Source organism: Thamnophis elegans, chromosome 5, assembly GCF_009769535.1.
Source record: "Thamnophis elegans isolate rThaEle1 chromosome 5, rThaEle1.pri, whole genome shotgun sequence".
NCBI classification, from domain to species: domain Eukaryota; kingdom Metazoa; phylum Chordata; class Lepidosauria; order Squamata; family Colubridae; genus Thamnophis; species Thamnophis elegans.
This window is the reverse complement of record NC_045545.1, coordinates 34,119,206-34,134,858: the sequence shown is the minus strand read 5'-3', so window position 1 is coordinate 34,134,858 and position 15,653 is coordinate 34,119,206. Positions and strand designations below refer to the sequence as shown.

At 43.2% G+C, this 15,653-nt stretch overlaps 2 protein-coding genes across 2 annotated transcripts in view; one reads left to right on the top strand and one right to left on the bottom strand.

Annotated features, from left to right (window-relative positions):
• The window catches only part of OSBPL9 (oxysterol binding protein like 9), a 71,534-nt gene extending 65,206 nt beyond the window's left edge, over positions 1-6,328 (top strand). The window contains 2 exon segments of the mRNA XM_032217629.1: positions 5,475-5,610; positions 5,693-6,328. Of these exon segments, the coding sequence (XP_032073520.1) occupies positions 5,475-5,610; positions 5,693-5,767 (211 nt within the window). The 3' untranslated portion in view covers positions 5,768-6,328.
• Positions 6,329-7,593: 1,265 nt separating this feature from the next.
• NRDC (nardilysin convertase) overlaps positions 7,594-15,653 on the bottom strand; it is a 30,821-nt gene continuing 22,761 nt past the window's right edge. Inside the window, 8 exon segments of the mRNA XM_032217631.1 lie at positions 7,594-8,327; positions 8,802-8,891; positions 9,707-9,823; positions 10,533-10,623; positions 12,586-12,669; positions 13,213-13,265; positions 14,123-14,170; positions 15,274-15,412. Coding sequence (XP_032073522.1) covers positions 8,133-8,327; positions 8,802-8,891; positions 9,707-9,823; positions 10,533-10,623; positions 12,586-12,669; positions 13,213-13,265; positions 14,123-14,170; positions 15,274-15,412 — 817 coding nt within the window. The 3' untranslated portion in view covers positions 7,594-8,132.

Below are 15,653 nucleotides of genomic sequence, written 5' to 3'. Positions count from 1 at the left end.
TCTCTGCCCTCCGACTAACACCGACTGCGACCTGTCCGAGAGGTAAGAGGAGAACCACCGTAAAACAGTGCCTCCCACCCCCACCTCCCGTAGTCGTTGCAGAAGGATACCATGGTCGATGGTATCGAAAGCCGCAGAGAGGTCAAGGAGTACCAGGATGGAGGCGTGGCCTCCATCCTGGCTCTCCAGAGATCATCGGTCAATGCGACCAAAGCGGTTTCTGTGCTGTAGCCAGGCCTGAAGCCAGACTGGAATGGATCAAGATAACTGGCTTCCTCCAAGGACCGCTGGAGCTGAAAGGCCACCACCTTCTCAACAACCTTCCCCACAAAGGGGAGGTTGGAGACTGGACGATAGTTGTTTAGAACGGCTGGATCCAGAGATGGTTTCTTCAGGAGGGGTCTCACCACCGCCGCCTTTAACGCGGGGGGAAAGACCCCCTCCCGAAGGGAAGCGCAACAACCGCCTGGATCCAGCCCCGTGTCACCTCCCTGCTGTTAACAACCAGCCAGGAGGGGCATGGGTCCAGCACGCATGTGGAGGCACCTACAGCTCTCATAGCCTTGTCCACGTCCTCAGGGGTAACAGCTTGAAAATGCTGTTGGTCCAAGTCGCATCATATATTCTGGTAGTGGAGGGTCTCCTGGACGCTTGTATTGTTCGTATGACCTTGTCAGAGATGTTCTGTTTCCTCAGGAGGTCCCCCTCAAGTGCCAGACGGCTAGTTGTAGCCACTGGGGGTCTGGATGACTGATGGCCCCTTGGCTGAGGGAGACTTGGTCCTGAGGAATTCGCCACGGTCTCTGAACGGAGAGACTGACAAGGTCTGCGTACCAGGACCTCCTGGGCCAGAACGGTGCCACCAGCAGACCTTCTGCCCGTTCGGTCAGGATCTTGGCCACTACCTGAGGGATGAGGGGCAGAGGAGGGAATGCATACAAGAGTTCCCGGGGCCACCCGCACCTCAGTGCGTTTGTCCCTTCCGCCAATGGTGATTGGTAGCGGCTGAAGAATCGTGGCAGTTGTGTGTTGGAATGTGTGGCAAAGAGGTCTACTTGCGGTTTGCCGAATCTCCTCACGATCTGTTGGAACAGGTCCGGGTGTAGGCGCCACTCCGAGTGATTGATGCGCTGTCGGCTCAGCCAGTCTGCCTCCCAGTTGCTGGTTCCGGAGATGTGATCTGCTCTGAGAGAAGCCAGATGTCGCTCCGCCCACCTGCCCAGAGCCTCTGCCTCGAGCATGAGCCCCCTTGAATGGGTACCGCTCTGCCTGTTTATGTGGGCTTTTGTTGCCACATTGTCTGTCATTATCAGCACATGTCTTCCCTATATCAGACATGCAAAGCGGCGTAGCTCGAGTCGGGCTGCCCTCAGTTCTAGCCAGTTTATGCTGTGGGCAGCCTCCCTCTGATGCCACTGGCCTTGGGCAAGCTGACCCTGACAGTGGGCGCCCCACCCCAGAAGGCTGGCGTCTGTGGTCACAACGACTCTTTCTGGTTCTTTGAACAGACAGCCCTTCATGACCGCCTTTGGCCTCCACCAGGCCAGGGAGCGGGTCACCTTCCGCGGGAGGCACACGCGTCTGTGGGAGTTGCTGGTTTTTGTTCTCTGCATTGGAAGGAGAAACCATTGCAGTTCTCTGGCATGCATCTGGGCCCAGGGAACCACCTTCAGACAGGAGATCATGATCCCCAAGAGCTGGGACAGCTGGACGATCGGCACTGACATGGACTGACGGCAGTGCTTTACTCTGCTCCTCAGATTGGTCAGGCAGCCTGGAGACAGGAATACCTGGCAGGAGTTGGAGTCGATGACTGCACCCAGATGCTGTATGCGCATGGATGGACGGAACTGGCTCTTCTCCATGTTGACAGAGAATCCATGTTGTTGCAGCGTCCAAACGGTCAGCATGACATCACGGCGCGCCTCCTCTGGTGTGACAGAATGAATAATTATGTCGTCCAAATAACATTCCAGACGGACGGGATGAGTGCGGAGATAAGCCGCTACCACCGCCAGGATCTTGGTAAATGTTCTGGGCGCTGACGAGAGCCCGAAGGGGAGTGCCTTGTACTGGTAATGCTTCCCTTCGGAGCAGAACCTCAGGAACCTCCTGTGTGCAGCATGGATGGGGACATGCAGGTAAGCCTCTTTCAAATCTATCGATGTCAGTAGATCCCCTTTTCTCACGCAATCCAGGATGGAGTGGAGGGATTGCATCTTGAACCTCTTGTAAGCCAGATGCTGATTCAGGCTTTTCAGGTCCAAGATGGCCCTCCACCCCCCTGAGCTCTTCGGGACCAAGAACAGGATGGAATAGAAGCCCCGCCCCTCCTGGTCCCTCGGAACTGGTTCTATGACCTCTATCTGGAGAAGATGAAGAATCTCCGCTTGCATGAGCTCCCTCTTTACTGGGTTCCTGGAAGTGGGGCAACGGATGAACTTCCTCTGGGGGAAGGTCAGAAATTCTAGGACTAGGCCCCTCCTGATGGTATTGAGGACCCACGTGTCTGAGGTTATCTCCTCCCACCTGTCAGCGTACAACTGTAGCCGACCCCTTATGGGAGGGACCCTGTGATGGTCACTTCCCTCTGCGAAATGGGCGGGGATTGTTATTGTTGTTGTTGCCCCCGCGAAATGGCTTCCGAAAGGAAGACTGTGATTGTCTGCTACGGGACTCGAAAGAGGACCTATCTTGGTGCCTATCACCCCCCTGCTGGAATGGCCTCTGGTAGGAGGATGAAGAGGGTGCTTGGCCGGTTTCCTGGTTCCAAAAGGATTGCTTACGGAAGGAACCAGAACCTTTCGTTCATTCCTTTTTAAGGTGGCCGGGAGGACCTTCCGTTTGTCTTTGGTTTCGATGACAAACTTGTCCAGGGCCTCCCCGAACAGGAGCCCTCCCTTAAAGGGAGCCGATGCCAACTTCCATTTGGCTTTCATCTCTGCCTGCCAGTGCCGGAGCCACAGGAGGCGGCGAGAAGTAATATTGAAAGCTAGAGCCCTGGAGGCAAACTTCGCAGCATTCAGCAAAGCATCAGCTGAGTATTCAATAGCTGTAATAATTTTGGTAAGCTCATGACGCCACCTAGATTTTCTGGGGGGAGGTTTGGATCTGAGTTGTCTCAGCCAGAACAAGGATGCCCTGGTGAAAAATGAGGCAGAAGTGGACGCCTTAATGGCCCAGGTGGACACCATATGAGTTTTATGGCACGCCTTCTCCGACTTCTTATCCTCGGCCTTTAGACCTTCCAGAAGGTCAGCTGGTAAGTTGGAATTGGATGTTAGTGACATTACTGGGGCATCCACTTCCGGAAACTTCAAAATGTCCTCCATTTTCCCTTCCATAGAATAAAGGGATTTATCCCCCCCCCCCCCACTAGGGTTGGTCAGGGTGCCGGGCTGGACCCATTGACGCTGGACCACATTCATAAAGAGGTCAGGTACAGGAATAAGTTCCTGGGTAGGAACCGTTTCCTTGAACAGTCCATGTTTATGGTCTTTGGATGAAGCAGAGACCTGAGCAGAATCAGATTTGGGGGTGGAGCCTAGCTCAGTCACCGTCATGGCCTTGTTCAGTATAGACTTAAACAAGGACGGCTTAAAAAGACCAGTGAAGGCCGGCTTGTCTGGAGGGAGGTCTTCGTCCTCTGGAAGCACGAAGCCCTCAGCACCTTCTTCCGAGCTAGAAGGTTCAGAGTCTGATGACGTGGGAGGAGAGGCCGGCTCCTTAGAGGTGGAGGCCTTAGCCTGATGTTTGGTCTTGGGAGTCCTTGATTTTCGTGAGTCTCTCTGTTGGATGCCCTCCGCAATACCCTGGGAGATGGCCAGAGAGATCACCTCCCTCATTTCAGCTACCAGTGCTGGGCTCTTGCCCTCCCTCAGGCGATGTTTGCTGGTGTGCCCATGGCGCCTAGCCCTGCCTGAGCTGGAATCCCCTTCCTCGGGCAAGATGCTCTGGAAGGAGTCCCGATCTTCCCTGATAGAGGAGCTGGGCGAATCAGGATAGCCCCAGGAGGCCTCTGGTGAGGGATCCCTGGACCCATAATCCTCCACAGAGGGAGACCTACTGCCCCTTGGAGATTGATCCCCTTGATCTGAGGGGGAATGATCCCTGTGGTGGTGAGGGGCTATAGGCTCCGCCGCCTTATGGGGACGAGATGCCTCTCTGGTCTCCTCTGGAGGCCCTGCAGTCCCTGGGGATGACTTGCTACTGGTGCCCTTGTTCCCTTTTTGGCCAAGGGATCCAATCTATTTCGTTTGCTAGAGGGCCCTGCCTGCTCCTCCTGCGCCGCCCTGCATTCCTCAGCCATGCTGCATTAGGCCACGGGTTATGGCCTGGGGAAGGCGATTACGAACTGGAAGGACACCAGCGCTGGCCAGCCAGCTCAAATGCGTTTGCAGATACTTCAGGAGGGAAAGGGCCGCCTGTTGGACGGAGTCCTTCCTCCCACCGCCCTCGGATCCCCGAGACTTAGCTGAGGAGGGAAAGGCTAGCCGGCGCTCCAGACTAGCCCCACACCCCCGGTGGTGTTCTGCGGCTGAGAGATAGTGTTTCTTGCTCTCCCTGGTGCGCTTCTTCGTTCTTCGCTCTCCCAGAGCTCCAGAGCCTCCACACGCAGCAGCCGAACACTTCGGGATGACTCAAAATGGCGGCCGATGCGCGCACAGCCTTCTCCCACCAATTTCGCTGTTACTCGGGAAAGCCCGCGAAGCGGCAGAAACAGTTGCCGCTGTTGCCGGGCAGGCTAGAGAAGCGCCGCAACCAGCTGCAAACGCCCGCGAGGCCCAGGTAGAATGGCAGTCGGGGGAGCCGAGAATGGGACGCCGGAGAGCCCCCCCCCCTCCGCTCGCCAGCGGCAGCTGGTCAAGCAACTCACACGCCCTGAGCTGCTTGCGACCAGCGGATGACAAGGCCAGCCCGGGAATCCTCTCAGCAGTTAACCAAGCCTTTACATATATTCTTGTAGACGATTAGAGAAAAAAGGTGGTCAGGGAATTGGGCGGCATATAAATAAAATAAACCTTCAAACCTTCAATTTGGATTTGGCACTCCCAAAACAGTCCAACAGGCGGACTGAGTTTTAAACTGAACATGGAGAGGCAAAGGGAGGCGTGGTCAAGAAAACGTTACTCAGTCCAAGGGCAGATAGGCTGTGTTAACCCACGCTTGGACTCTCCAAGCAGCGCACTGGAGAAATTATCAGGTTCCATAACCCAACTTCACACCATTCTAATTGGACCCAGGGATGTCTAAGGTAGTGATAAACCTCATTCAGATCAAGAATGATCTAACCCTAGTAGTGGACCAACTGTAACATTTTATAGTTTCAAATCAATTTGAGCAGGCTTAATCCCAGGTAGAATTTAGGAACACATGTGATGGTTTCAATCTTTCCAAACATGTCTTTTTAGATTACTAAATTATAGTGTATGGGGTTTTTTTGCAACTTGAATATTTTTCTATCTTTTCTTAAGCCTATGGAAAGATGTAACCTATAATTTAAAGATCAGAGACATTGATGCAGCCACTGAAGCTAAGCATAGGCTCGAGGAAAGGCAAAGAGCTGAAGCCAAAGCCAGGAAAGAGAAAGAGATTCCATGGGAAACAAGGGTAAGTTTACATTCAGAAATCATTTCCTATGTTAAATCCTTTTGCTCCTATGAAATTGTTAATGAGTACTTTTCTTCTACAGCTGTTCCATGAAGATGGAGAATACTGGGTTTATGATGAGCCTCTACTCAAGCGACTTGCTGCCAGTAAATATTAAGCAGGCCAAGCCTGTGAAGTTCAAGCCTTGACTTAGTGGCACCAATTGTAATGTTCAAAGGACTCTTCTTTTGGAGAGCCTGTCTCCTTCAGTTACAGTTCCTATCTCAGGGATACTGGACTTTCTCATGCAGTGAACAATTAAAACAGGAAGAGCCCTGACTGTGTAGCAGTAATTTATATTAGCCTTTTCTGTCTGATCTCCTATGCTTCTAGGAGAATAAAACCAAGGCTCAAGCTAGGCATACATACTAAGCATTGCTGTAAAAGGTGCAATGAGGCATGTGCCTCATACATAGGTTTCTGGCATTTACACCATACATTCACATGGCTTCACTTATTTAGAACTTGTTAATTTCTATGTAAATATGAGGACTTCTTTTGCCAGTTTATAAAATTCAAGATCGCATTTAACAAATAATAATAATGGTAGTAAAAAAATCTGGCATTTGTTTGCCCAAAAAACTCTCTGAATTTTTAGAAACAGAAATGTAATTATAGATTACCATTTGATTCTTGCAGATGCATCTTTAATGCTTCATAAAATGGATTTTCAAAAGTATGCAGTGTTTTATTTTAGAGGAAATCATTTGCAGTCTAAAACACTTTGCTATAAAGATGTTCAGGACAAGTCAATCCTGTTCAGCAGAGATATTAATTTGGAAAATTCAGTTGCCCATATCATGTACTGATTTATATCCTGAATAACACAGAATGAAGACTTAAGTCACCCGTTGCTACTATTTACTGCACATCTGTTTTATCTTAAGGACTTTTGTCCAGACACCAACAAGTGATCACAGCGAGGTCTGTGCTATTTTATTCAGAAGCTGATGATAGCTTTAAGCTGCATGATCTGACTTTATGGATCTGTTCTTCTTTTCCTCGGCCCCATGATAACCCAGTTTAGCTCAAAGTTTAAAAATAAAAAAAAATGATCCTTCAATTAAAATGCCCATTCTATTTTAGGGACCGTTGAGATTAAATAGTGAAAAGCTCTTTCCTCTTATGTTTTTTTCTAGAGAATTCAGATAAACTTAATTGATGGACAATTTTCACACTCTGTATTAAGGCTGCCTTAATACAGCGTTATTTTGATTAGAACCAGGCATAGGTGATCAGTATTACTTCCTTAAAAAAACCCAGAAAATTCCAGTTTGTAATTTGGCCTTCTAAATGTTACTGAACTCCAGCTTCCAAACTTCCTGCATACCCAAGCCTTAACCATTAGTGCCAGTGATATCTGGCATTGCATTACAAACGGTTGGAGAACCACATATTGCTTCGCTTCTCCTGTAGATTAAGAGCATGGGCCATAAGCCTATCGAGGGAAGAAGTATGCCTTTAATTTATATGTAACATTCCAGAATATTTAATATTATTCTATTACCACTGTATAATTTGGTTGTACAGAATTGATAATGTCCCGATTTACCATTTTTTCTCCCTCTTCCCCCCCTTGTTCTAAAAGCAAAGCACTAAGACTGCAGTACAAGAGGAACAGCTTGTATTTGCCCTATTTCCATTTTTTAAGTTCTTGAAACTTAAAATTATATGAGTAGCAGCAGTATCACTTATATGCCATATTCCATGCAACTGATGTAGATAAATGATTTCTGCCTTAAAATATGCATTTAAAGAATGCATTTGAGGTGCCATGGTACATTCAACTATTTTTCCCGATTTTGCTTTTGTAGGATTACAAAAACCCTAATCCCAATCTCTCTCTTCTTTTTCTTTAAGGAGCAAAGGCACCTTATTAAAAAGAACTAATTTGGCATACTCCTCAAATGTTTTTATCTTAACAATGTCACAAAAATCAAGAAATTAAGATTTCAATAATTTATTGCACACGTTATTTTAAGAGCACTCATCCTGAACTATCTGATGAAGATGATTCCTAGGTATATTCTTAATATTTTTTTCATTTGAAGTCAGAAATATTTTTTCTCCAAATTGATGCAATATAGGCACATTCAGTTTTAAGTAATCTAATAGCATTTTCTGGATAGCAGGTAATATTTTACTTCTGAGAGAGTCTTTAGTCTTTTTTACCCATGGCTGTTATGGAAGAAGCAGCAGCATTCCAGGCAGAAAGAACCCAGAATTATAATTGCCAATGGGGGACCCATTTACTTTTATGAACAAGTCTATCTTTCTATACATCCATTGTTATATATATTTTCACCAAAAAAATGCTCTCTCTCATGTATGCTTTGCTGGTTAAAAGACACGCTTGAAATATGTACATTAGTTTGTGAGGAGTCAACTATTTTCCATAAAGCCTGGTAAATTGGAGTCTTAGAAGGAAAGCATACCTCCAGAGTATTTAACTTGTACTACACATTATGGCAGCCCAAGATGAGTTATTTTAATATCTTATGGTATGGGAGAACATTGAGAGCTGATGTATACACTTTGATGTTCTTAATGCAAGTGATGTCAGTCAAAGAAGAAGGGTCTAAGAACATTAGTTGAGGTATTTCATTGCTTGAAGGGCTATGCACATTTGAAAGAGATGGAACGTCTGCATCACCTTCATGTACACCAAATCCAACCACCTGTAATTTCAAAACAAAATAGGAGATAAATTCTACAATATGCACAATAGTTTCTATTACCGCAGAAAGGGTTAAAACGTTATTTTATGCCTGAGTAAGCAACAGATTAATGCTTAAAATTTAAAATTATAGTTTTATTTTGAATTCAATTAACTAGAGCTACATGAAAATCATGTTTCAGGACCAATCTCCCAGCCCCTCATGTTCAAAGCTAGGATATGCTGCACAAACAAATCATTTTACATTCATTAGCATATATTCATTAGCATATTAGCATAGCATATTTTACATTATTTCTATTATTATTTTATATCTTGCCTATATATATGGGCAAGATATAACAGTAGTAATTAGATATGTTGGCTGCCTTGAATTATTTTTACATCTATCTCAAGACAGCCATCATATCTTAAGACTTTAAGCCTCAATGTTCACCCAATTTAAGTTATTTACACATTTGTCATAAATACTCACATGTACGCTGAGCACTTTCCTTTCTTTGTGTCTATGTATTTGAAACCAGTCAACTAATTCTGACTGCGAAAGAGATTTTAGAGCATCAATCTAAAACAGAATAAATAGGTTTTTTTTTTAAAAAAATAGCGTATCTTTAAATAATGTAGAAAGTGACCTATACTTAAGCCATTGGTACAGGTAGTCTTCAACTTATAACTGTTTAGTTACTGTCCAAAGGTACAATGGTGCTGAAAAAAGTGATTTAAAACTGGTGCTCACAGTGTTGCTACATCCCTGTGGTCATGATCAAATTTAGGGTGCTTGGCAACTGACATATTTGCAATGGTTACAGCACCCCAGGGTCATGTGATCATCATCTGCAGCCTTCCCAACCAGCTTCCAATAAGCAAAGGTCAGTGGGGGAAGCTGGTTTTGCTTAACAACCGCATGACTTGCTTAAAGACTGTGGCAAAAAAGATGATAACATTTTGACGCAGCTCACTTAACAACTGTGCCACTTAGCAATGTAAGTTCTGGTCTCAATTGTGATTGTAAGTTGAGGACGCTCTGTACATAGAAAAGAAAGACTTAATTGAACGTATTTATTTGTATTCTGCCTTTATTATTTTTATGAATAACTCAAGGCAGCGAACGTATCCAACACACTTTCCTTCTGTTTTTCTCACAACAACTCTGTGAGGTAAGATGAGCTGAAAAAGAGTGACTGGCTCAAAGTCGCCCAGCCAGCTTTCATAGTTAAGGCAGACTTGAAATAATGATCTCCCCATTTCTAGCCTGGTGCCCTAACTATTAGACCAAATGGTTCCTTAACTGCCTCCTTATGCTAGTGTTAGAACTAAATATGGAAAGAGCATACAAAGATTTTTAAATCTGACCCATATGGGAATATTTTTAAGAATTACCTCCCGAACTAGTCTGTCAAATAGATATTGCTGAGTCACTACTTCTGTCCAGTTCCTATCCACTTCTTCACCAAGATGAGAATCTTCACATTCTTTTAATTTAATTAGAGCTGTCACCTAATGTAGAGAAGAAGACATCAATTTTTTCAAAGTAGTATTAAAGCATCTACACCTAATTAAAGCATCTACACCTAATGTAGAGAAGAAGACATCAATTTTTTCAAAGTAGTATTAAAGCATCCCTATTACAGGTTCGACTAGTATTTTGAAAGGTAGTGTTTTAATCCTCTGAGCTTTTACCAATGAAGTATACACTATATTGCCAAAAGTATTCGCTCACCCATCCACATAATCAGAAGCAGTTGTGAGCGAATACTTTTGGCAATATAGTGTACGTGATCCAATGAGACCAGTTGTACAATCTAGCTCTTCTGTTTCTACTACCGTGTTTCCCAAAAATAAGACAAGGTTTCTTTTGACCCCCGAAATAAGCGATAGGCCTATTTGCAGTTTAAGTATAACTAACTGAGTTCAGATTCTACTTTTAGATCTATAAATAGTTGGTAATAGATTTTTTGAATTAATCAAATAAAAGTGGTCCTGCATATTTAAATGGTGAATAATAAATTTTCATTTCTTCGGGTCCCATAGGATTGTGATAGCGTAACTCCAGTACTGCCCTTATGCTATTCTGGACTTCATAAACTTTGAACAAGCACCAGAAAAAACTATTGTATTGTTTTGGTGAACAACCAAAACTGTTGATCAAGCATTTATTGGAAAAGGTTTCAAGAAAAGTAATAAAAGAGGTGGTAATGGCAATTACCTGAGTCTTGAAGGACTCTTCAGTCATATTTTTGAGTTTTTCTTCAAAGCACAAAAAAAATTCTTCTATCTTCTTATCCACTACTTCAGAACTGAGAAATAAATCACAAATATTTATTCTGTCTAATATTATGCATTTAGTTCAATTCCATGTTCTTGAAATTTCTACTATTAAGTATTGAGAAACAGCAAGGTGAAACTGACTACATCTGCATGAAGGGCAAATCAAGTGAAAGCCAAATGGGAACAACAGGAGCAGGGGTGGGTTTCTGCCGGTCCTCCCCGGTTCTCGCGAACCGGCGGGTCACCAGACCCGGAAGTAAGTTCCGGAATGCCAGCCCCGCCCCTGGCCCTGTCGCTCGCTCGCTCGCCCCCGCCCGTCTGGAAGCCACTCCATTGCTCGCTCCCCCTGACCGTCCGCACTATCCTAGCCCCACCCACCGTTCACTGATTGGCTGGCTCACCAATCACCCCACCCGCCTCTAAGAACCCTATCTAAACCCACTTACCTTTGTTCCTGCTTGGCTCTCTATTGCTGCCTGCCGATTCCAAGGAGGTAAGTAAGCTGCATCTAAGCAAGGGGCGGGGGGGGGGCAGCGGCAGGCCATCTGGAGTGGCCTGCCACGGCCCTGAACTATAAGTGAGTCCAGTGACCTTTTGCAGCCTTGCAAGGATCCCGGGCTCGCTTATAGTGCAGGGCTGCATGGCCGCCAGAAAGGGCAGGGGCGGGAACTTACACGGCATGGCCGGCATCATTGACAAGTTTGGCGACCTTGCAAGGTCCCCGGACTTGCCCAAGATGCCAGGCCTCCAAAAAGAACGGGGGCGCGTAAGCTCAGAAAGCAGCAAGGATCCCACTATCCCCCACCTCCTCTTTCTCCCTCTCTTTCTCCTTTTTGTCCTTTCTCCTCCTTCCCCCCCAAAGGGGAAAAAGAGGGAGAAAGAGGAGGTGGGGAATGGCGGGATCCTTGCTGCACCAAGCTCAGAAAGCATACTTTCATACTTTTAGATTTCTAATTGCTGTTTCTGTTACTTAGCAATTGATAAAACAAATCCCACGTGAAAAAGTATTCGAAGCCTTCTTGATTTTAATTGTCAATTTATTCATTCCTGCACATTCTAATATTTATTCATTTTCATATCTTTGTTTTTTCCACCGTTGTGCAAACACAATTCCAACAGCTGTTCACATGTGTAAAATTAAATATGTATTTATTCCCTTTGAAATACAAGTAGTAAGTAGTAAGTACTTACCTTCTGTAAGTAGCTCTTTTATTGTTTTGTGTACTTATTTTAATCTTATTTAAGTAGTAAGTGCACAAAATAATAAATTTCCTTTTTTACATAGTCTTTTTTTAGATCATCCATTGGGGCAAAGAATTCAGTGACATCGTCTTGGCCACTCCCATCCGGTCACATGACTGCCAAGCCACTCTCATCCGGTCACATGGCCGGCAAGCCACTCCCACCCAGCACATGGCCAGCAAGCCACTCCCACCTGGTCACATGGCTGGCAAGCCACTCCCACAAAGGAGGCTACAGCCACAGAGTAGGTTCCAAAATTTTTTGAAACCCACCACTGAACAGGAGGGTATTTTGTACCCCGCTGATGTCTTCTGGTAATATCTTATTGCAATATTTCAAAGGATTTTTTTTTTAATTTAAGCTTAAGTGATTGGCTCTGTCTCATGACACTTTTCAGTAATTTATACCACCCAAACACCCAAGAATTACATTAGTTTAAATCATGCTGTTTTTGTTGCTCAGTCATTAACTTTGCTTTTTCAAGGATTAAATTTGTTTAACACCCTCATATATAGCAAGTGATAGTGGTGAAAATGTTTGTGTGTGTGTAGTTGGTTGGACAGTGATGTAGATGCACAAATTTATCTGCTGCCCATCTCACAATTCAAGCGACTCCACACACCCATGAAAAAAGTTTTTTTTTTAAAAAAAAAAAAACTTCTTACTCTGAGGATATTTATCATAAAATATGTAGTTTGAAAAACTTTTGAGTTTACAGGCTAAGTGAAATTTTCAAATATCCTACCCACTTGTATTTGGTTGCCTGTGTGGCTACAGTAACAGAGAATCCAAGGATCCCAGATGTATTCCTGCAAGTTGCATAGACATGATATCTAAAAATGAAAAGAGAAAGAAATTGCACAAATTTGCTCTTAAACTGCAAGAAAGCTGACAACTCAGCTACTTCCATTTAAATAGTGGTATGATATATGCTGAGAATAGCTCTTGGTATTGTACCTGAACATCTGTCAACTGAAAATTATTTTGCATAGGAACTGCAAGTTGTTTCAACAATTAGTGGAGAAGGTGTTTTTGGTTTTTTTGAGGGAGCAATTTTTTCTAAAGAACACAACTCAATATTTTTTAGCAATTTTGCTAGATTAATTAATGCTCAAGTATTGGTCAAATATGTTTTCAATTAAAAGATTACAGGGAGCAGACTCATGATTAAAAATGCTATATACTTTGGAAGGGGGTTGCAACTTTTGAGGGCTTAGTGGAAACTTCTGGAATAGAAGAAAACTAGTACTGGATTAACTGAAGAAAAGCAAAACACCAGCTGTCATCTTGCATAAATCAAAATAGACTAATTCAATCGACATTAATTCAATATACAGATTTTCTCTTTTCCAATATCGCAGTAAATAGAACCTTACCCTAAGGTTTGCTTGGTTCGAAGAAAATCAAAACAAGGCTCTTCCATATACATCTGAAATTCAATAGTATTTCAATTCACTATACCTGGTATATCTCAGACATTTTTTAATAAGGAAGCAATTTAAAACATGCTTTAATTAATTAAATATCACTTTAACTGGCTTACTGAGATTAAACCATAACTGATATACTATATTTTTCGGATATAAGACACATCTTTTTCCCACAAAGAGGCCGAAAATCTGGGTGTATTTTATACACTGAATACAGCATTTTTTAACTCCCGAAACATGTATAGCTTTTAGAAGGCTTTCAGAGAGCTGCTGGGGGCTGGGGAGGGCAGAAATGAACGAAAAACGGCCTGGTTTTTTTGCATCCCCCGGCCCCCAGCAGCACTCTATAAGCTTCCTAAAGGCTATCCATGCCCTTTTTTTTGACAAAAAATGAGCCCGTTTTTGCAAAGTGGGCCGTTTCTTGCTCGTTTTTGCCCCCCGCCCCCAGTAGCACTCTACAAGCCTCCTAAGGACTATCCATGCCCTTTTTTTGGAAACAAATGGGCCCATTTTTGCAAAAATGGGCCGTTTCTTGCTTGTCCCCCCCCCCCCACCGAGCACTCTACAAGCCTCCTAAGGACTATCCATGCCCTTTTTTAAAAAAAAAAATGGGCCCATTTTTGCAAAAAACGGACCATTTTCTGGAGGTTTGCAGAGTGCAAAACCTTTTTTTTTTTTAATCCTCTTCAAAACCTTGCTGCATCTTATACTCCGAAAAATATGGTAAATAAAGGCTAAATCTACATAGAATATTGTGGGCAGAGAACTCTGTATGTCCAAGATACAAGAAAGAAAGTTAATTCCCCGTGTAAAAAGATTTATGTAGTTCTGTTTTTACAAAGTAATCCAAGCTTACCACAAGCAATTCCATGAGAGAATATTCTCTTAAATTCCTGGCTCCAGACTGATAAACAAAAAGACAATAATGAAGAAAGTCAAATTTTGTTCTGCAATTACAATAACCTTTCAAATGGTGCAGTATTCAACAAATTATTAATAAAATGCTACTCTGGCCTTCCAGCCATCATTTGAACCTAATTAAAGAGCATGTAGTGTGGAAGTAGTAAGTTGGGGGGGATGGGCACCATAGTCCAACATAGCAGAAAGGAAGGATTGGGGGGGGGGGGGGGGGAGAACCGAAAGCTTTTAGTTGCGTTGTAAATTGAAGACTGCTTGAAACATTCCAAAACTAGCAATACTGAAAATGTGTGTTAAAAATTTAGTATCATTGAAACCACAACTTCCCTAAATATTCTAGCAATTATGAAATAATAGTAATGTACCATACCAAGCTTCAGATATCTCCCTGTGTGATTATTTCTTCCAACTGTAAAGTTTTTGAAATGGCTCTTGAATTACTCTTTCTTTGTAAGAAATACATAACTTTTGTATGAAAAAAGATGTGTATATGTGTGTACATGTGGGTTCATCAAGCCACCAAATGAGAGTATTTTCTGCTCTCTATATCACATCAGATGATGATGGGAAAATCTCATTTATGAACATTCCCATCAGGGAAAGAGAGTTTTGCAGAAAAAAAAATCAGCCTAGTTTTCTCTATAGCTACTTTTCTCTATTTTTTTGATTGGTTAAAAATAAACAAATTTAAAGATGTCCAGGATAGGTTATTTCAGTTAGAAGCAAGACAGGAAAATGTATTGCTACAAGCTAACATTGTCTGAATAAATTATAATTTGGGTTTTATTTAAAATGATAAGCCCAAATTAAATAAATGACATGGCATAGCACACCAGAGGAACTCAGCTAAAATGTAGGGAAAATTTGAAGGGGGATGGAGAAGGATCTCAATGCAGAAAGAGAAAAAAACAACACAAATACAGCTCCTCCTATAAAAATTACAACATTCATCTGAAAAGAAAAATACCCATCTATTTATAGACAGCCATATGGCTAATAGTCCCTGTATTATGAAGTTCAACCTATGCATGAAATGCACTAAACAATAAATCACAAAACAGTTAATGCTCCCATTTTATATCATAATACCTGATAGTAGACTGTCACTTCGGAATTGGCATCCCCTTTATTAAGTGTCTTCACTTTGCACAATAGATGGGCACATGGTAAATCCATCACTTGGAACTGAACTGGACATGGATGCACTAGAGGCAGGAAGTGCAATTTCCTAGAAAGAGTTGAAAAATTAAAATGTCAGTTGCAACTTGCTCTTATCTTATTTATTAACTCAGTTAAACAAAGGAGTAAAAGCACATTCTAGCAATGAAAACTGCAGAGGAAGGTTAAATGAATTGGTCACCTTTTTCAAAATGTTGCAAGATAACCTTGTTTTACAAAACACCTTTCACTTCTTTAAAGAAAAGCAATCTATGTTAGAGAAAGTGTTGAACTAAAATTGTTAAAGATTT